At 45.4% G+C, this 22,282-nt stretch overlaps 1 protein-coding gene across 1 annotated transcript in view; it reads right to left on the reverse strand.

The window, feature by feature from the left end:
* The window catches only part of LOC126199446 (uncharacterized), a 90,307-nt gene that overhangs the window by 12,173 nt on the left and 55,852 nt on the right, over positions 1–22,282 (reverse strand). Inside the window, exon 2 of the mRNA XM_049936364.1 lies at positions 10,036–10,324. Within this exon, the coding sequence (XP_049792321.1) occupies positions 10,036–10,324 (289 nt within the window). The remainder of the gene's footprint in view (positions 1–10,035; positions 10,325–22,282) is intronic.

Raw genomic sequence — 22,282 nt, forward strand, 5'->3', positions numbered from 1 at the left:
AGCAATTTTCACTTGAGTGTTTGGCAGAGAGTTCATAGAACCAGTTTCAGACTGTGGTCCGTTCTCAAAAAGCACGTGGGAAGAATGAAAGCGTGATATTTCCGTTGGAGCTGTGATTGGTGTTACTTTTTATGATGGTCATTTCCACTTATGAAGACGGGAGTGAACATAATGTTTGACGGGGGAGGGGGAGGGGGGGAGCAGCGTCAAAAATGGTTCAAATGGCTCTGAGCACTATGGGACTTAACATCTGTGGTCATCAGTCCCCTAGAACTTAGAACTGCTTAAACCTAACTAACCTAAGGACATCACACAGAGCCATGCCCGAGGCAGGATTCGAACCTGCGACCGGAGCGGTCACGCGGCTACAGACTGAAGCGCCTAGACCGCACGGCCACACCGGCCAGCCGGGGGGAGCACGGGAGGGGAGGAAGGTGGGGAGATAATTGGTCATTGCACGTTCGTGAACAGATCTCGCAGCAGCGAAACATGCAATCCTGTTCGGTAATGATCACATACCGCGCAGCAGTAATCCAGAAGAGGACGGAGGTAGTCGCATTAGTAGAATTATGCATCTCCCATGTGTTCTGCCAGTAAAACGCAGTCTTTGGTTCGGATTCCCCACAACGTTTTCTGTGTGATGATTTCAGTTTAAGTTGTTCGTGCTGTAGTGCTTGAGTGTTTAATTAAACAAACAATCTTTAAACCTGTTTAATTTATCGTCCAACGGAAAATCACGTTTTTTTATTTGTTCTATCATGTGAAGGACCTGGCACGTTTTATTGTTCAGGGTAAATTTTCACGTTTTTGCGGTGTACACATATCTGGTCAAAATCATTTTATAATTCGTTTTGATCGTTTGGTCACCTTACTAGACGGGAACGACATTTTCTGTTAATATAATATGGCTGCTTGTGTTAACTTGTAGATCGTTTGCATATATTAAGAACCGCAAGGGCCTATAACAGTTTCTTGTTGAACCCCACACATGGCTTTCGTTCCACTTAATGCATTCTCATCAGTTGCTACGATATTCGATGGGCAATTTGCTTAGAAGCTGCTGGCGAGAAACGGAGTCAACAGCCAAATATCAAGCTTGTCTTTGAACTGACAGTTCTTCAGATTTCTGATTACAGACTGTGCTACCTAAGACCCGAGAATCTTAATTTCGCAACATGAAACAAAGCTGATCGAGGGTGATGCTACAAACATTTCTGCTTTGCATAGCGCTGTATCCAAGCGTAATGATGCACGTAGCTACGGGTCAGTTACGCTGTTTGTTGTAGAATTATGGAACATGTTCCATGCTCACGTATTATGACGTTTCTGGAGAGCGATCAACTCCTGTATAAAAGTCAACATGTATTCCGTAAACAAAAATCTTGCGGAACACAGATCGCCCAGATCGTGAAATTCAAAGCGCCGTAAACAAAGGCGCGCAGGTTGCCGCCGGGTCTGTTGACTTCTGAAGTCATTCGATACAGTTCCATAATGTCATTTAGTGGACTACATACAGTCATGGAAATAAGTATTCACACAGTAGGTGGTGACAAACTACGATGGTGTGTTGGGACAGTAAATCACCCACAGCGCCGATACGAATAAGTACGATGATGTAGCGTCAGATAACCATGTTCTTGGTAATGAAGCTTCCCGTATGCCCTGAATCTATTCTGGGAAAAGAAAATATGTTACACTCCGCACAGTCTACAAAAGGGCAAAATGTATTCATAAAGCGGACTACTTTCAACCAAACAAACGGCTGACGGAGCCCCGGAGTGCATGCCACACTTGTGTAGTCGTGTGGCGGCCGTGAAGCAATAGCACGTCGGACGTGGGTACCGTGGAACAGCAGAATGGGCCGCGAGGGGAAGGAAACGACCATTGAGGAACGAAACATCGTTGTCGCCCAATATCTTCAACACAAGTCGTATGCCAAAATTGCGAACATCATAGGACGAAGCCGAGCGACTGTACAATCTATCATTCAGCGATATAAGGACAGACATGTGGTAATAATCAGTGAACGACACGGTCGTCCAAAGAAGCTTACAACAAGAGAGACCAGAATGCTACTAAGAATCATCAAGAAAAACCCGAAAACGACACCGTCGGCACTGTCCGCATATGTACATGACCACTTCCGGAAGGACATCACTCCAAGGGCAGTTCGTACCATTCTCAATCGTTCGGGCTACAGAGCCAGGGTCCCGAGACGAAAGGCCTACGTCGGCAAAAAGAATAGGAAGTGGCGGATGGAATTCGCGAAACAGCATGTATCCAAGACAGCAGACTTCTGGGATACTGTATCGTTTAGTGATGAAAGCAAATTTAATATCATGCACAATGATGATAGGTTATTGGTCTGGAGAAGACCGAATACAGACCTCGACCCAAACAATATTCAACCCACGGTCAAGCACGGAGGTAGTGGAGTGATGTTAGCCTCCGGTGTCGGAAAATTAGTATTTGTGGAATGTACCACGGACAGATTTGTGTATACGAACATTCTCAAACAGAACTTACAACAGAGTGTTGACGCCTTGGATCTTCCTAGAAGTTATTACTTCCAACAGGACAATGATCCAAAACATACGGCGCAAATTGTCCGGCTGTGGCTGATCTACAACTCTCCACACGCTCTTAAAATACCAGCTCAGAGTCCTGGCCTGCATCCCATCGAACACTTGTGGAGTGAGATGGAAACACGAGTGAGAAAACACGACATCCGTAGTAAGGCCGCTTTGAAAGAGGCTCTCCTTCGAGAATGGGACGGCATCACGTCGGAAACTACAAGAAAATTGGTCCATTCCATGCCACGGAGGTTGCGAGAAGTAATACGTCGGAAGGGTATGCATACGAAGTGTTAAACATTTTCGGGCTTTGTTAGAAGTGTAATTTTCTGTTGGTGTATGAATACTTAATTCCTAGCGCAGTAGAGAACTTGGCAGATGTTTTTGTATTCTGTTTTGTAAAGGCTTGTTCATTTTCGTTCTACTGCATTGGCGACTGGCCAATGTATATAGTGCATATCCTATTAGTGTTTTTGGTTTTCTATTGTCAATAAAGGCAGTTTACTTTTCCACGCTCTAGTGTACGAATACTTATTTCCATTACTGTACGTGCTTACTGAGTATCTGACCTGATTCGTGACTGGATTTACGACCTCCTAAGATATAAAACACATTACGTTATCTTTAACTGTACGAAATCGACAGGGGTAATGGTAATTTCTGCAGTACTCCAGGTGAGTGTTGTGCGGCCTTTACTGTGATTAGAACATATTTCTCATTCTGAGGCTGACAACAGACAAATTCGGTACGGACAATGTTATTGACATCATAAAACACATCGATTGACAATAGGGTGCCTTTTTAACTCGCATCTCTCTCCTTATTGACTCAGTGACGGTTTTTAATGGGTTATGAGTGGCTGAGATGGGTGAGAATGTGCAGATCACTGGAGACAGAGCGACAGGCAATGCAGGTCGGTGGCCGGCTTTGCAGAAGCTGCTGTTCTCTAAAGGAAGGCTGTAGTGGCATGCAGGAAGGCTTGTGGAGAATTGATGATTTAGGCAATTTCAAATCAGCGCAGAATTCGCCGCAGTATGAAGGCTCGTCCTAGACGTAGTGTCATACGCTGTGGCTAAGTCATGTCACCGCAATATCTCTTCCTCCAGGAGGCCTAATCCAACAAGGTATGCAGAAGAACTTTTGGAAGGTAGGAGAACAACTACTGTGGCAAGTGAAACTGGGATGGCGGGCCTTGGGTCGTGCTTCGATAGATCAGATGGTAGAGCACTTGCCCGTGAAAAGCGAAGGCCCTAGGTTCGTATCCAGGCCCATCACACTTTTCATCTATCAGGAACTTCAAAATCAGCTACGACTCGGCTGCAGGGTTAAAATTCATTCTGGAAAGACATTGTTTCCTCCCAAAAATGCCTCACGAAAACGCCAAGTGCAAATATCAGAGAAATTAGAGCTCAAACGTAAGTTATCGACACTCGTTCTTCACACGGATCATTCACTAGTGGAGCAGACGAGGGAGAAAATGACGGTAGTACCAGAGGTGCTCTCCGCCACATACTTTAAGCTGGCTTAAAAAAAATAAATGTAGACATAGAAGGTTGTCAGTGTAGTTTGACTTCTACTACACTACTGGCCATTAAAATTGCTACACCAACAAGAAATGGAGATGATAAACGTTATTCATTCGACAAATATACACTCCTGGAAATTGAAATAAGAACACCGTGAATTCATTTTCGCAGGAAGGGGAAACTTTATTGACACATTCCTGGGGTCAGATACATCACATGATCACACTGACAGAACCACAGGCACATAGACACAGGCAACAGAGCATGCACAATGTCGGCACTAGTACAGTGTATATCCACCTTTCGCAGCAATGCAGGCTGCTATTCTCCCATGGAGACGATCGTAGAGATGCTGGATGTAGTCCTGTGGAACGGCTTGCCATGCCATTTCCACCTGGAGCCTCAGTTGGACCAGCGTTCGTGCTGGACGTGCAGACCGCGTGAGACGACGCTTCATCCAGTCCCAAACATGCTCAATGGGGGACAGATCCGGAGATCTTGCTGGCCAGGGTAGTTGACTTACACCTTCTAGAGCACGTTGGGTGGCACGGGATACATGCGGACGTGCATTGTCCTGTTGGAACAGCAAGTTCCCTTGCCGGTCTAGAAATGGTAGAATGATGGGTTCGATGACGGTTTGGATGTACCGTGCACTATTCAGTGTCCCCTCGACGATCACCAGTGGTGTACGGCCAGTGTAGGAGATCGCTCCCCACACCATGATGCCGGGTGTTGGCCCTGTGTGCCTCGGTCGTATGCAGTCCTGATTGTGGCGCTCACCTGCACGGCGCCAAACACGCATACGACCATCATTGGCACCAAGGCAGAAGCGACTCTCATCGCTGAAGACGACACGTCTCCATTCGTCCCTCCATTCACGCCTGTCGCGACACCACTGGAGGCGGGCTGCACGATGTTGGGGCGTGAGCGGAAGACGGCCTAACGGTGTGCGGGACCGTAGCCCAGCTTCATGGAGACGGTTGCGAATGGTCCTCGCCGATACCCCAGAAGCAACAGTGTCCCTAATTTGCTGGGAAGTGGCGGTGCGGTCCCCTACGGCACTGCGTAGGATCCTACGGTCTTGGCGTGCATCCGTGCGTCGCTGCGGTCCGGTCCCGGGTCGACGGGCACGTGCACCTTCCGCCGACCACTGGCGACAGCATCGATGTACTGTGGAGACCTCACGCCCCACGTGTTGAGCAATTCGGCGGTACGTCCACCCGGCCTCCCGCATGCCCACTATACGCCCTCGCTCAAAGTCCGTCAACTGCACATACGGTTCACGTCCACGCTGTCGCGGCATGCTACCAGTGTTAAAGACTGCGATGGAGCTCCGTATGCCACGGCAAACTGGCTGACACTGACGGCGGCGGTGCACAAATGCTGCGCAGCTAGCGCCATTCGACGGCCAACACCGCGGTTCCTGGTGTGTCCGCTGTGCCGTGCGTGTGATCATTGCTTGTACAGCCCTCTCGCAGTGTCCGGAGCGAGTATGGTGGGTCTGACACACCGGTGTCAATGTGTTCTTTTTTCCATTTCCAGGAGTGTATTATACTACAAATGACATGTGATTACATTTTCACGCAATTTGGGTGCATAGATCCTGAGAAATCAGTACCCAGAACAACCAGCTCTGGCCGTAATAACGGACTTGATACGCCTGGGCATTGAGTCAAACAGAACTTGGTCGGCGTGTACAGGTACAGCTGCCTATGCAGCTTCAACACGATACCACAGTTCATCAAGAGTAGTGACTGGCGTATTGTGACGAGCCAGTTGCTCGGCCACCATTGACCAGACGTTTTCAGTTGATGAGAGATCTGGAGAATGTGCTCGCCAGGGCAGCAGTCGAACATTTACTGTATCCAGAAAGGCCCGTAGAGGACCTGCAACATGCGGCCGTGCATTATCCTGCTGGAATGTACGGTTCAAATGGTTGAAATGGCTCTGAGCACTATGGGACTTAACATCTGTGGTCATCAGTCCCCTAGAACTTAGAACTACTTAAACCTAACTAACCTAACGAAATCACACACATCCATGCCCGAGGCAGGATTCGAACCTGCGACCGTAGCGGTCACGCGGTTCCAGACTGAAGCGCCTAGACCCGCACGGCCATGCAATGTATGGTTTCGCAGGGATGGAATGAAGGGTACATCTGAAATGTAACGTCCACTGTTCAAAGTGCAGCCAATGCGAACAAGAGGTGACCGAGACGTGTAACCAATGGCACCCCATACCATCACGCGGGGTGATACGCCAGTATGGCGATGACGAATACACCCTTCCAATGTGCGCTCACCGCTATGTCACCAAACACGGATGCGACCATCATGATGCTGTAACCAGAACCTGCATTCATCCGAAAGAAATGACGTTTGGCCATTCGTGCACCCAGGTTCGTCGTTGAGTACACCATCGCAGGTGCTCCTCTCTGTGATGCAGTATCAAGGGTACCCGCAGTCATGGTGTCCGAGCTGCTAGTCCATGCTGCTGCAAACGTCGTCGAACTGTTCGTGGAGATAGTTGTTGTCTTGCAAACGTCCCCATCTGTTGGGTCAGGGATCGGGAGGTGGCTGCACGATCCGTTACAGCCATGTGGATAACATGCCTGTCATTTCGACTGCTAGTGATACGAGGCCGTTGGAATCCAGCACGGAGTTCCATATTACCCTCCTGCACTCACCGATTCCATATTCTGCTAACAGTCATTGGATCTGGACCAACGCGAGCAGCAATGTCGCGATACGATAAACCGCAATCGCGATAGGCTACAATCCAACCTTTATGATGAGAGGCACCCACATGCCTTGCTCATACTGTGGCACCAAGCAGTCAGGCCTGCAAGATGAGTGGTCTGCCAAGCGAGTGGATTCATTCTTATTTATCGAGTAACATGAACTCTCGTACTCACAATTAAGTTACAAATTATCCTCCTGTATGAATAATACGCAACGGATACACGCATCTGACTATCAGTAATTTACAGAACTGTGACTGCTCACTATGCACTGGCAATACCACATTTTCTTTTTGTCCTTTATTTAACGGCTTTTATCAACACGTGGCCACCGCACTGAATATGAATGGCGCACACACTATAAATTCGGGACATCATGACAACATACAATTCGCAGGAAAAGTCCACCAATCTTTTTCTTTTCACTATCTTATTTATTCCGATAAATTCTATAACCTAAACACACAAATTCTATAACCTACAACAATAACACATGAGAAATTCTGCCCAGTGGGCATGGCTTCACATTGGTGATTCTCTACCTTATGGTCTCGTAATTATTTAACGCTACAGTGCACTTTCTGGATATGATGGTGGATCTTTTATTATATCTCACACTTCGACTCTCACAATCATCATCACGAAACTTTCCTCCAGACCGAGCAGTACAAAAGGAACACGCATAACCCACTACCTCTGCAACTACCTAGCCACTCTCCCATGCAAACCACACATACCCAAATTACATGACATACACCACACTACAACATGGAATACAATACAATAAATAGTCACAACACTATCACTTTCAGCTTTCCCACTTCAATTAGTATTTATCCCAGTTTCACACGACACTGCCGCACTTTGTAATTCTACTTTCCTACTATGAACTCTGGAGATATATGCGCGTCGTCCTGTGCAGTGCAAGCCAAGTGGCGTTGCTGGATAGACGGCCGACTCGCCTTGCTTCTCCCTCAGAGTTTGAATCTAGCGTCACACAGAATCATATCACGCAAGGTAATATTAAGAACATATTCATCACACACGCGAGTCCTCAACTGATACCATGGACGAGTACTTCTCTTTATCCTTTGTCTCATACACAGATTGAGACTCACACAGTACTCACCACGTGGAAGTACTCGTCTCTAATTTCAAGCCCTGCACACGCCATTTCTTAAATATTTCAACTTATGGTACACACGCTTTTTCTTAAATATTTCAACTTATTGTACACACGCTAGTAATTCAGCTTAACTTAAGCACACGGAAGTATTTCAACTTATTGCTACACGTGGTTTCATTGTGACCGTTGGTCACTTCCGAAGATTACTATGATCCCATTAATATTACCTGCCTGACATTTAATTCTCCCCACAAAAGTTCCTGAAATAGAGAAATTATTATTTCAAACTACTCTTAAATATTCCACACGTATACCATGTCTCCACTCTTTTGTCTTTACGGAGCACAATTAAGATCCAGCGGCAGAGTGCTGAAACATGGCCGTTCTTCAGGTCCTCTCGCATCTCTGCTGAAGTGGGGGAGCACCTTGCTACCGTATTGGTCAGCCACATTTCAGACGCTCAAAGCTCAGGTAAATTTCATCTCTTTGGTCCCACCAAAGGTGGCCAAAGGATCGTCTCAAAGATGATCATATATTCACATTCACTATCTGCAGTTAGCAGACGACCATACATTCATTCATTTCACAAATCTCACCAAACTGGATGTAGGGATTTACTTTGTGGGAGTGCACATGTGATCATTTAAATAAATAAATTGTCATTCTTTCCCACACTGGTATCCGGCTTCACTGTATTAATTGAAATTGAGTTATTTTACAAAAAAGATGTGTTGTTCTGACAAAAATAATGAAGTATGTTGTACCTATTTTCAATGTCGGGCGGTACTGTACCCTTTCAATGAAGGTCGGAAACGTGATGTTACGTATTTCTCCTCCTTACACGAGACATCACAACAACAATTTTGGTAAACCTTTTTGGAACAGTGATCAATAAAGTATTATATTTTAACTAAAGTTCAGTCTTGACCACAACACTTGTGTCTCAATAACATAGATGCCCGGTTTCGGTTATATTTATATAACCATCTTCAGACCTGTGAATTAAATTTAGAAAATACTCGAGAGCAATCTTAAAATAAAATGGAAAGTGTCTAATGACGACAAAATTTTACAAGAGAAAATAAAACTTATTAAACCCATGGCTTCCTTGGAGGATGGTAGGCGGAGCTCTCCTCACCTGCTACGAAGTCAACTGATGGTTATAAGTGCTGAGCATGAGCTTAACTATAACTATGGAGTGGCTCCGCCTACTTCCTCTCACACTACTTCACAACTGCCAATCAGCGTTCATAATATGACGCTATCGTCAGAATATAAAAGTACGAAATACACTGATAACATAAAATTGATCCATTTAAAATGTCTGATTAACAGATAGTTACTATATGTAAAACTTATTTATATTTTAGATAAAAATGGTAAACTACGATGTCTAATAGCTGTGCCCTCTATGGGCAACCTTAATACTATTACAGTGTCAGTTAAATCAAAGATGTAAAAGTCCTTGGAGTTGTGGTATATATCGATTATACCGAGTCGCCTACATCACAATTGCATCTTTGATGGATGCTGCAAAATCGTCTTACATTTACTGTAGTTTTCATAGTGACATTCTTTATAAAAGTAGGCTATCAGCCAAGGGTACGTTCTGCATTATGTATGTCTGAATATTCAGACACTTTTCATTTTATTTTAAGATTGGTCTCTAGTATTTTCTAAAATTAATTCACAGGTCTGAAGATGGTTATATAAATATAACCGAAACCGGTCACATATCTTATTGAGACGTAAGTGTTGTGATCAAGACTGAACTTTAGTTAAAATACATAACAACAACGTTTCACCAGGCAACGCCGATCAACTGATGTTTGTGTGTGAGAAATCGGTTGGAAACTTTCCTCATGTCAGCACGTTGTAGATGTAGCCACCGGCGCCAACCTTGTGTGAATGCTCTGAAAAGCTAATCATTTGCATATCACAGCATCTTCTTCCCGTCGGTTAAATGTCGCGTCTGTAGCACGTCATTTTCGTGGTGCAGCAATTTTAATGACCACTAGTGTATTTCGTGTTCTCCGTAGCGCAGAAATGAGGCTGGTCTTGGGAGAAAACCGGCGACAGCGGCTCCTCGAACAGTCTGGCGGACAGTTTGGAGAAAGGGGGCTGTGGAATGTGGAGGGAGTGGGGAGGTGTGGGGAAGAGCGTCTGCCGATCACACTGTGAGGCCGCCGTTAATAGCGACTCGAGCCGATCCGGCGCGCCGCCCGGAACGGGAAGACGCATCGGCGGCTGCTGGGTGCTGGGTGCTGCGTGCGTCGCGCCGGCGCCTGAGCAAACAGCGGGCCGCGTTGCCGTGGGGGCGGGATTAGGCGGCTGCGCCCTAAATGAGTTGGCGCTGCGCCTGGGGATGATTTAATCCCGGGCCGCCGGGTTTAGGGCGTGCCGACAGGGGCCCGGATTTCGCAGAGTGCTCTCGTCGGCAACCGCTGCGCTCTGCGGCTCCTTCTCGAGTCCACTTGGCGGCGAGCCTGCCAAAATAAGCGTCTCTTTCGTTTTTAATGAAATGCGAAGGATTGGAAAGAAATTAACTTCTGTGCTTACCTAACAAATTCTAAGTATTCATATTTTCTTACTTTCCTCGTCTCTCTCTCTCTGTCTCTCTGTCTCTCTCTCTCTCTCTCTCTCTCTCTATCTCTCTCCCTCCCTCTCTCTCTCTCTCTCTCTGTCTGTCTCTCTCCCTCCCTCTCTCTCTCTCTCTCTCTTACACACACACACACACACACACACACACACACACACACACCTACTTTCTGTATCTCTCTTTTTCTCTCTCTTATTCCTCGAGCGTCCTCTCACCTCTCAGACTTCTGATGCTAAGTCCCATCTGTCTTGTTCCACTTTCTTTAATTCGCTTTTCTCCTCTCTTTAACAATATTTTATTTGTTGGGGTTGGGTTGTTTGGGGAAGGAGACCAGACAGCGAGGCCATCGGTCTCATCGGATTGGGGAAGGAAGTCGGCCATGCCCTTTCAAAGGAAACATCCCGGCATTTCCCTGGAGCAGTTTAGAGAAATCACGGAAAACCTAAATCAGGATGGCCGGATGCGGAATTGAACCGTCGTCCTTCCGAATGCGAATCCAGTGTCTAACCACTGCGCCACCTCTCTCGTTTTTATTTGTTCTCCGCACTCTTTCCTACTGCCTTTTTTATGTTCTTCATCTCTCTCTCTCTCTCTACGTTTCTAGCATTTGTAGACTGAGAGAAAGCTTTTGACAATGTTGACTGGAATACTCTCTTTCAAATTCTGAAGGTGGCAGGGGAGCGAAAGGGTATTTACAATTTGTATAGAAACTAGATAACAGTTATTCCGAGTCGACGGGCGTGAAAGGGGAACAGTGGTTGGGAAGGGAGTGAGACAGGGTTGGAGCCTATCCCCGATGTTGTTCAATCTGTATATTGAGCAAGCAGTAAAGGAAACAGAAGAAAAATTCGGAGTTGTAACTAAAATACATGGAGAAGAAATGAAAACTTTGAGGTTCGCAGATGACATTGTAATTCTGTCAGAGACAGCAAAGGACTTGGAAGAGCAGCTGAACGGAATGGACGGTGTCTTGAAATGAGTATATAAGATGAACATCGACAAAAGAAAACGAGGATAATGGAATGCAGTCGAATTAAATCTTGTGATGCTGAGGGTATTAGATTATGAAATGAGGCACTTAAAGTAGTAAATCAGTTGTACTATTTGGGGAGCAAAATAACTGATGATGGTCGAAGTAGAGATGATACCAAATGTAGACTGGCAATGGCAAGGAAAGCGTTTCTGAAGAAGAGAAATTTGTTAACATCGAGTATAGATTTAAGTGTCAGGAAGTCGTTTCTGAAAGTATTTGTATGGAGAGTAGCCATGTATGAAACTGAAACGTGGACGATAAATACACTCCTGGAAATTGAAATAAGAACACCGTGAATTCAATGTCCCAGGAAGGGGAAACTTTATTGACACATTCCTGGGGTCAGATACATCACATGATCACACTGACAGAACCACAGGCACATAGACACAGGCAACAGAGCATGCACAATGTCGGCACTAGTACAGTGTATATCCACCTTTCGCAGCAATGCAGGCTGCTATTCTCCCATGGAGACGATCGTAGAGATGCTGGATGTAGTCCTGTGGAACGGCTTGCCATGCCATTTCCACCTGGCGCCTCAGTTGGACCAGCGTTCGTGCTGGACGTGCAGACCGCGTGAGACGACGCTTCATCCAGTCCCAAACATGCTCAATGGGGGACAGATCCGGAGATCTTGCTGGCCAGGATAGTTGACTTACACCTTCTAGAGCACGTTGGGTGCATTGTCCTGTTGGAACAGCAAGTTCCCTTGCCGGTCTAGGAATGGTAGAACGATGGGTTCGATGACGGTTTGGATGTACCGTGCACTATTCAGTGTCCCCTCGACGATCACCAGTGGTGTACGGCCAGTGTAGGAGATCGCTCCCCACACCATGATGCCGGGTGTTGGCCCTGTGTGCCTCGGTCGTATGCAGTCCTGATTGTGGCGCTCACCTGCACGGCGCCAAACACGCATACGACCATCATTGGCACCAAGGCAGAAGCGACTCTCATCGCTGAAGACGACACGTCTCCATTCGTCCCTCCATTCACGCCTGTCGCGACACCACTGGAGGCGGGCTGCACGATGTTGGGGCGTGAGCGGAAGACGGCCTAACGGTGTGCGGGACCGTAGCCCAGCTTCATGGAGAAGGTTGCGAATGGTCCTCGCCGATACCCCAGGAGCAACAGTGTCCCTAATTTGCTGGGAAGTGGCGGTGCGGTCCCCTACGGCGCTGCGTAGGATCCTACGGTCTTGGCGTGCATCCGTGCGTCGCTGCGGTCCGGTCCCAGGTCGACGGGCACGTGCACCTTCCGCCGACCACTGGCGACAACATCGATGTACTGTGGAGACCTCACGCCCCACGTGTTGAGCAATTCGGCGGTACGTCCACCCGGCCTCCCGCATGCCCACTATACGCCCTCGCTCAAAGTCCGTCAACTGCACATACGGTTCACGTCCACGCTGTCGCGGCATGCTACCAGTGTTAAAGACTGCGATGGAGCTCCGTATGCCACGGCAAACTGGCTGACACTGACGGCGGCGGTGCACAAATGCTGCGCAGCTAGCGCCATTCGACGGCCAACACCGCGGTTCCTGGTGTGTCCGCTGTGCCGTACGTGTGATCATTGCTTGTACAGCCCTCTCGCAGTGTCCGGAGCAAGTATGGTGGGTCTGACACACCGGTGTCAATGTGTTCTGTTTTCCATTTCCAGGAGTGTAGTTTGGACAAGAAGAGAATAGAAGCTTTCGAAATGTGGTGCTACAGAAGAATGTTGAAGATTAGATGGGTAGATCACATAACTAATGAGGAGGTATTGAATAGAATTGTAGAGAAGAGAAGTTTGTGCCACAACTTGACTAGAAGAAGGGATCGGTTGGTAGGGCATATTCTGAGGCATCAAGGGATCACCAATTTCGTATTGGAGGGCAGTGAAGAGGGTAAAAATCGTAGAGGGACACCAAGAGATAAATACACTAATCAGATTCAGAAGGATGTAGGCTGTAGTAGGTACTGGTAGATGAAGAACTTTGCACGGGATAGAGTAGCACGGAGAGCTGCATCAAACTAGTCTCTGGACTGAAGACCACAACAACAACATCTCTCTCTCTCTTTCTGTGACTCATGAGATTGCGTCTGTGTGTGTGTGTGTGTGTGTGTGTGTGTGTGTGTCATCTCTCTCTCTCTTTCTGTGACTCATGAGATTGCGTCTGTGTGTGTGTGTGTGTGTGTGTGTGTGTGTGTGTGCGCCCGTGACCAGGGACGGGGCGGGTCTATATATGAACTTTGAACGTCTCTGGTGGCTAGAAAGTATCGAGATGGAATACTTGTTCATTGCTCGGTCAATGTAGACGCTATCAGAGTCAAGATACCAGCTCCAAGAGGACAAAGACAAGGAAGAAAACAGACTATACCCTTCTTAAGGGAACTGTCATGTCGTCTACATCTACATCGACACCCTGCAAATCACACTTAACTCGAATCACCTTCACAATAATTCTCTTTCACGCCAATCTGAACAGCGCGCGGGAGAAACGAACACCTATATCTTTCCGTCGTAGCTCTGATTTTCCTTATTTCATTATAATGATTAGTGTCTCCTTCTGTAGTTCAGCGACAACAAAATATTTTCCCATTCGGAGGAGTGTGCTGGTGATTGAAATTTCGTGAGAATGTCAGTGACACACTCTCCCCTATTTCACGGTAATGCAAAACGTGATGCTTTTCTTTGAACTTTCTCAATGTACTCCGCTAATGGTCTCTGGTAAGGATACCACACAGCGCAGCAGTACTCCAAAAGAGGACTGACAAGCATAGTGTAAGCAATCTCTTTAGTAGAGCTGTTACATTTTCTAAGGGTTCTGTCAACAAAATGTAGTCGTTGGTTTGCCTGATCCACGACGTTTTTTTCTGTGTTCTTCCCGGTTTAAGTTGCTCGTTACTGTAATTCCGAGATATTTAGTTGAATTTACGGCCCTTAGATTTGATTAATTTATCGTGTCGCCGAAGCTTAACGGATTCCTTTTACCACTCATGTGGATGACCTCCCACTTTCATTATTTAGCGTCAATTGGCAATTTTCGCATAATACAGGTATCTTTTCTAAATCGTTTTTCAATTTCTTCTGATCTGATGATTTTCCTAGACTATAAGCGATGCATCATCTGCAAAGAACCTAAGTTGTCTGCTCAGATTGTCTCCTAAGCGATTTATATAGACAAGGAACAGCCGAGGGCCTATAACACTACCTTGTGGAACGCCGGAAATCACTTCTGTTTTACTCGACGACTTTCCGTCAGTTATTACAAACTGTGACCTCCCTGACAGGAAATTATGACTCCAGTAACATAACTGAGACGATATTTCATAAGCACACAATTTCGCTACAAGTCTCTTATGTGGCACAGTGTCAAAAGCCTTCTGGAAATCTAGAAATATGGAATCAGTTTGAAATCCCTTATCAGTAGCACGCAACACTTCATGTATATAAAGCGCTAGTTGTGTTTAACAAGAACACTAGGTAGTTTACGAATCACCTAGAAACTTAAATCTTGGTGCCTGGATGGAAATCTATACTCTGATCTCCCAAACACGAGTACAGTGCCTCGATCAATGCACTATTTCTGTTGGTCTGCGAGGGGTTGTTAGGCGTTGTGTTTCGAGGTCTGTAGGCAATGATGTATCTGTAAATGTAGATTCTCGTCTACCTGTCATTGCTCCTTCACTTTTTAACGTGAATACGACAATTTTTCTTTCAAAACATAAATGAAACACCTGTGATTATTTCATCCCTGGCCGTACAGGAGTGCCCAATACCAACAGGTCAATGACAATATTAAGGGGTGTGTTTTGACGACAGGAACTACCCTGACCAGAAATCTGAACTGCTAAATGACACAACAATTTTCTTGAACTTCTTTCCACGTCGGTTATTAACTGGGCCAGTATATTCTCGGCCAAAACTGATACGCCCCTTGCCACATTTTCTGAGAAACGGTCTGAAACACTCAAGTGGTGACTGCAGTCTGCGTACCGTCATGTTGGTTTCCGCGCAGCGCTGGAGATAGCGGTTGCATCGATCGTAAAATAGCCTGTGCGTTACAACTCTTGTTGCTCGTGTCTACAGAAGAAGGTTACTTAATCTGATGTTCCACTGCCAAAAATACAGAAAAAATTTACAGCCATAGTTATGAAACTTCTTGGTAGATTAAAACTGTGTGGCGGACCGAGACTAAAAATCGGGACCTTTGCCTTTCACAGGCAAGTGCACTACCGACCTTTTTCTGTTTTTTTTTTAAAATATTTCTTCAAAATTTAAATAAGTAAACGGTTTCAACAATGTTTCTTTTAAATTACTACTATTAAGGAAAGTAGGTGATAACAAGTGCTATTACATAAATGGTGTAACAAATAATATACATAAACTGCTTCTTCAGTACAAAACAATATTGGACTGTCCATCTTCGTGGCCGAGCTCAACGATCCCGTTGTAACTCATGACGTAGCCAGGCACGTCTCCGCATTATTGTTATTATTATTATTAAACTCTTACATATGAGAGGAATCCAAAAATTTTGAAAAGGAAACAACTGAAAGTAAGCAAAATGCATCTCTTTTGTGGTTACAATGTCATCCAGCGGTCGTTCTTCACTAAGGACATGAAACCTGTTCTCGAATAAGTAATGTGGGAAAAAATCTCCTCCAGTGGGTGATTATAAGAGCGCTCGTCTCCGGCGTATCTGCCTTCGAGCACGTTGTTTGATTGGTTGGTTTGGGGGAGGGGACCAAACACCGAGGTCGTCGGTCCAATCGGATTAGGGAAGGATGGGGATGGAAGTCGGCCGTGCCCATTCAAAGGAACCATTCAGGAATTTGTCTGAAGCGATTTAGGGAAATCACGGAAAACCTAAATCAGGGTGACCGGACGCGGGTTTGAGTCGTCGTCCTCCCGAGTGCGAGTCGAGTGTGCTAACCACTGCTCCACTTCGCTTGATCCTGGTACGTCCTCTCGTAGAACTGAGGGAGATAACAGTTTCATCATGGTCGCTGTATGCCTCTTTATCGTGTTCGAAGTCAGCTTCTCGTACCCGGTATGTCCCAACTGTGCGGAGGATCTCGTAATGCACTCCCCAGGGAAAGTATTGTTGATATTGCGAATTGCACGCAGTCATAGTAAGTTGTTCATGCAGGTGGTTCCAGAAGTCCAACAAATTCTTGGAGCCGTCGCGAAGCAGATAATGTAACGCATGATCTCATAGCCATGTCACCACTGCCTTCTTGGCTCGTGGATAGCACGCTCTGTCCAAAAAAATAACAGGGAGTTCAGCTTATTGATGGCGTGGAGACGGGGTCCGGTAGCTTGTTACCATTCACTACCAGGTACCAGGTTGTTCCTGTTTTTGTGTCAAGGGCGGTATAGTGAATTGTCCGCCATATCAACGGCCATTGGACTGTTGGGTCCTGTGCTTCTTCGTGGTAGGTCGGATGCCTCCTCGTCAGTAGTTGATAGATGCCGCGCGCTGTCGCCCGTCTATTGGCCGGTAGGTCTGTCATAACGTAGCTATGTTCAAGAAGAGTTCTCTGATATGATGAACTAAACCAAACTCCGTCCGAACAGGCCTCGGATGGCCCAACGGTACCAACCTGCCGCCATGTCATCCTCAGCACACAGGCGTCACTGGAAGCGGATATGGAGGGGCATGTGGTCAGCACACCGCTCTCCCAGTCGTATGTCAGTTTACGAGACCGGAGCCACTACTTCTCAATCAAGTAGCTCCTCAGTTTGCCTCACATGGGCTGAGTGCACCCCGCTTGCCAACAGCGCTCGGCAGACTGGATGGCCTCCTATCCAAGTGCTAGCCTAGCCCGACACTGCTTAACTTCGGTGAACTGACGGGAACCTTTGTTGCCACTGCTGGAAGGCCGTTGGCCTGATATGATGAAATAGTTGGAAAATGTTCTTCACCATCACCAGTGCAGTTCGAGAAGCTTGTGCAGGTTCGCCTATGAAGAGTCCCTGTTGCCTGCCCCGCATTTTCAGCATTGCACTGAGATAAACGTGCAGAAACCCAAGGCCTCCTCTACCAGAGGGTAGGATCCGAGCGCCGTATCCGACCTTCAAGCGTAATCCCATGCCGACGAAGTATACAAATGCTACCAGTCTGCTTCAAGTGATCAGTATCGGAGGAACCTGTGCGTTGTTGGGGATACCTGACACCACGTAGGTATTTGCGTAGGCGATCCGTTGAATCATGTCTATGGCGCGCAAGCCGTTCGCTCTGACACCATTACAGACAGCGTGGAGCAACCTCTTGAAGATAATCGCAGCCGTGGGGCGTACTTCATTTCTGAACACGATACCCAAACACTTTATACAGTCCCGTACCTCGCAGGGTACAACTCTGTCAGCTGGTACTCCAGTACCAATATTCAGAGCGACCGATTTGCCTACGTTCGTACGGCTACCGGTAGCGGCACCGTACCTATTGCTCCAATACAACGCCGAATTTCTGTCGTTATCATTCCACAACAGCATTAATAGATCGTCCACATATGCCTTGCCCTGAAAAGTGTGTCCCCGCATCGTAAGTCCAGTCAAGCGTTGGCGAAGACCGCTGAGAAGTGGCTCAAGGGCTAATGCATATATGACGGTGAATAATGGGCATTGTTGTTGGACTGATCTCGTGATAGTAAGTGGCCCTGCCAATCGCCCGTTAACAAGGATTTTAGAGATGGCTCCGTTGAATAACCGCCTCAGTGTGACAATGTAGGACTGCACGAACTTCATTTGTGTCATCACTTCTGTAATTTAGGCATGCCTGACCCTGTCGAAGGCCCTATCGAAGTCTGTGGATGTTAGAGCCCCACAAATTCACATGTTTTCCCCAGTGCGACCGAATCGCGGTAGTCGCCGAATGCCGTCTGGACGTTACTATCGCTGCCTAGGGATGTCTGGTCAAATGACACCATGCGACGCAGTATTCTGGCGAGCCGTGCCGCCATCAATCTGGTAAAAATTTTAAAATCACAGTTGAGTAATGTTAGTGGCCAGTAGTCTTTACATCTTTTGCCACCTGAAGGTTTAGGTGTTGGGATGATCAGCGCCTCTACAAAGGAAGGTGGAAGTGGCACTTTGGGAGACACTGGTTCGTGGCAGATTTCAGTCCACAGTGAGCCATGGAGCTACTCAAGCACGACAACAACCCTTCCTCAGAGCCTTACTTCCGCCAGTACCTCATCTCCTCTGACACACAGTTTTAATCTGCCAGTAAGTTTCATATCTGAGTATACTCTGCTGAAAAGTGAAAATTTCATTTTACTGCAAAGTTAGATTGAGTGGGTAAGTAGGAGAACTAACATATAATTAGGCTGGTAGCCCACACATTCAGTTCAAAATTTATAAACAAAAATTTTAGTGACATATACAATGGTCAGTTGTGTTCAAATATAAATGAAGGTACAAGAAAAATGTTCTGATGTTAAATTATATGACAGAGAAAGACGTCAAAAGCATGATACTTCTGGAGCTGAGAGGCAATTTTGGGTATGACTAAAGATTTGTGAGAAAGGTAGAAATCTGTTATATGCATAAAACAGACTGTATGTTTTATATCTAGGATCTCCTCCCAAACTTCTGGGTCAGTTTCAGCTAAATTTGGTACATAGATATGGGAAAAAACGTGTGATTTCCATCCGCCACATGATGTGTTGGAACTGTATCAGCGTGCCAAATAAATCTGCTTTTCAGGACAGCATACATGCCAGGGGGAAGAAATTGTTTCCTGGATCCCAACATGTAGGCTACTCTGCACGACAGGTGTGTTTTGTTGGAGAAGTATTGGCATGCTTTAACTACCTACTCTGCATGGTGGTATGTGCTTCAGGAGAAAACAAATGATCTTCAAGTCAATAGGGAGGTTGTGGTAGTAGTAGCGACCTGCTTGTACTGAAGAGCATGTCTGGAGGCATAATGAAATGGATAGAGGAGGGGATTGACAAAGCAAGGGAGTAGAGGATATGGACAGAGAGAGGGGACAAGGGGAGATGTGTGAGGCATGTGGAAGTTGTAGAGGGGTGGAAGCAGGTAAGAAAGAAAGAGGGGGAGGACGAGATGGAAAGAGACTGAGGGAGGGGATGCGGTCAGAGGGATGGGGGAAGTCAGAGAGAGGTGATGGAGAAGATAGAAAATGTGAGGGGGAGGAGGATACGAAGAGACAGAGAGAGTGGGGAGAAGGAGACAGATAGATCTAGGTTGAAGAATTGTGTGGACAGACAAATGGAGGAACAGGTGGATACAGAAAGGGGGACGAGGATGTGTGTTCATTATATGTGTCAAATTCATACATGTCCAAACCCATGAGAAAAAAGCTAGTTGAGAGTAAAAACACTGAATAGTTTCTGGATAGTGAATATGGAAATTAGACAGGATGTAACACGACAAGGGAAGTGAACATATTGTATGGTTAGAGTGATTACATGACTTGTGTTCATTGGTACAACCATGGTATATCTATGAAGCTTTTTAATTCGGTAGGATGAATATCAAAACAATGCAACACTTTTTCAACTAATCAAATCCTGTTGTTATGAAAGCAGTGGTTTTGTGCTAACAAGGCAAGCACGCCAGACTCAGCTGCTAAAACTGAATAGAAATTGTTTCAGTACACAGATGTGTCCTTTCTCCAGCCACACAGATTCGTTAAACTCTGCATTTGCGTACAACTGATAAATGAAGGTTACCGAAAATAAAGCGTACAGGAGTGCAGTTTCCTGAATAAACAATATTGTGCAGCAGAAAGTTATGGTCAGGAGCGGTGCATAATTCATGAACGCACTTGTTACAATCTGCTCACTTAATTCATCATTATTGTCTTCTTCAGTGACTCAGTTTTATCGTTGCTTGTTCTTTTTACTTCTTTCCATAGGTTTTGCATTATCGCTGTTATAAGATGTTTCTATCAACAGACATTTCAGCTAGTTCTCTAAGCTTTCTTTTAATTGGATATCATGTTAAAAGTGCTGTCTGCTGCATTTTTCTTTCAGGAGTTATTTCTGTCTGTATTTTTCCAATCTTTAGCGATTGGTAAAGGTTTTACTACAAAAGATAAAGTGCGCGCATTGCGGGTCCTTAGAACATTTAACAGTATCTACCACGCAAAGCCCGCATGTGACAGTTTCGATGGTTTTGCGTTAAACAGTAGTAAACATCGGCAGCTTGAAGACATTACTTTATTTACTTCAAGTCATCATAAAAAAATCCTTTTTGTTTGGAAATTATCCAAAGGAGACGGAAGGTTGAACTCTCTCTCCATTGCCTATTTCATCTTCGGAAATTTCCTCCCAACTGATTTGATTTCGACAGTTGATTTGATTACCAACTGCAGTTTTACGAAATGATAATTCGAGAAAACTAGTGAAAACACTTGCTGATATGGGTTGTCACATGTGACAATTACGCCCGAAATTTTTGTGACAACCAAACCCGAAAAGAAATTTCAAACAAAAACCGAGGTGGATGAAAGGCCCTCAACCTAACCTCAATGCCGATACACAATAACATTTTATAAATTATGAAAATAGAAAAATCGTGGGGATATAGACTTTATAGAATAAAGAGTTAATAATGAGAGTTAATTAAATCAATAAATGAACACTTAAAGCTGCGAAAAAAAACCAACAGAAACACAAAGTCACAGACTTGTCACCAGGAACTAGAAACTGCATACACATCACCCAGAATATTGTGGTCATTTTGTGTTTTGGTTTTAGACCTCTAGAAAGCAGGTTTATGGTGGAAACCAATTAACGTGAGAACTTCACCTGGGCTCCCCTACTTACAGTCATACTTTTAAAAAAACCGAAGTTACTTTCTCTTACTCGTTGTACAGTATTATGTACAGTCCCAGTTAAGTGATTCAGAAATGGTGATATGTAAGAGCTCGAGGTAAAGATTTGGATAGTGTTATCTCTGTGGCTTCTGGTATCGAACTACTGCATTACGGAGACAGCGAAACGTAAGTGCCACTCTCACAAGTCGATACTGTTAAGAGCTATTCCATTTTACTGTGTTTTAATCACTTTATTTGAACTATGTTTGTCTTTCTCGAATCATACGTATCAACAGCAGAAGAATTAAAAACCGCCCTGTACGCAAATGAATTTAATTCGCGTTATAAATAGAAAGGGAACCCATTATTCAACAAAATGAACCAACACATATATCACCTTGAAGAGTGATGACGTGAAAACCTTATAGAAATAAATCGTGGGAAAACCTGTTATCCGATTTTCTCTTTATGTCCCTGTCATCCAAAAGTAGCTCTGAAAGTGGAAAGGGAGATGTACAGCAGAGTGAAGTCATTAGCCGGTAGTGAATATAAATGTTCAAGAACAATGCTCAGCAGTACCTACACAACCCTCATAATGAGAAATTTTAACGTATGGCAACGAAGGATTTCTGACGGCTACTAAAAAAATGAAATATCAACATGTTTGACACTGAGAATTATAACTGATGGAGTAAAATCAACAACTTGAAGTACGCATGAGACTACTGACTGGATTGGAATCCATTGAAATAACTAAGATTAGCACAGCGTCAGTATGAGAAATTGATTGGTCTACCTAACCATATGCAACTGCTACAATTTAAAGATTGTTATAACAATAATACTAGACAGTTGTTAATACGGATTCGCTTCGTCGAGAAACACAGGAGCGAAAAGAGCTCATTATAAGCTA

Source organism: Schistocerca nitens, chromosome 8 (genome assembly GCF_023898315.1).
Source record: "Schistocerca nitens isolate TAMUIC-IGC-003100 chromosome 8, iqSchNite1.1, whole genome shotgun sequence".
NCBI lineage: Eukaryota > Metazoa > Arthropoda > Insecta > Orthoptera > Acrididae > Schistocerca > Schistocerca nitens.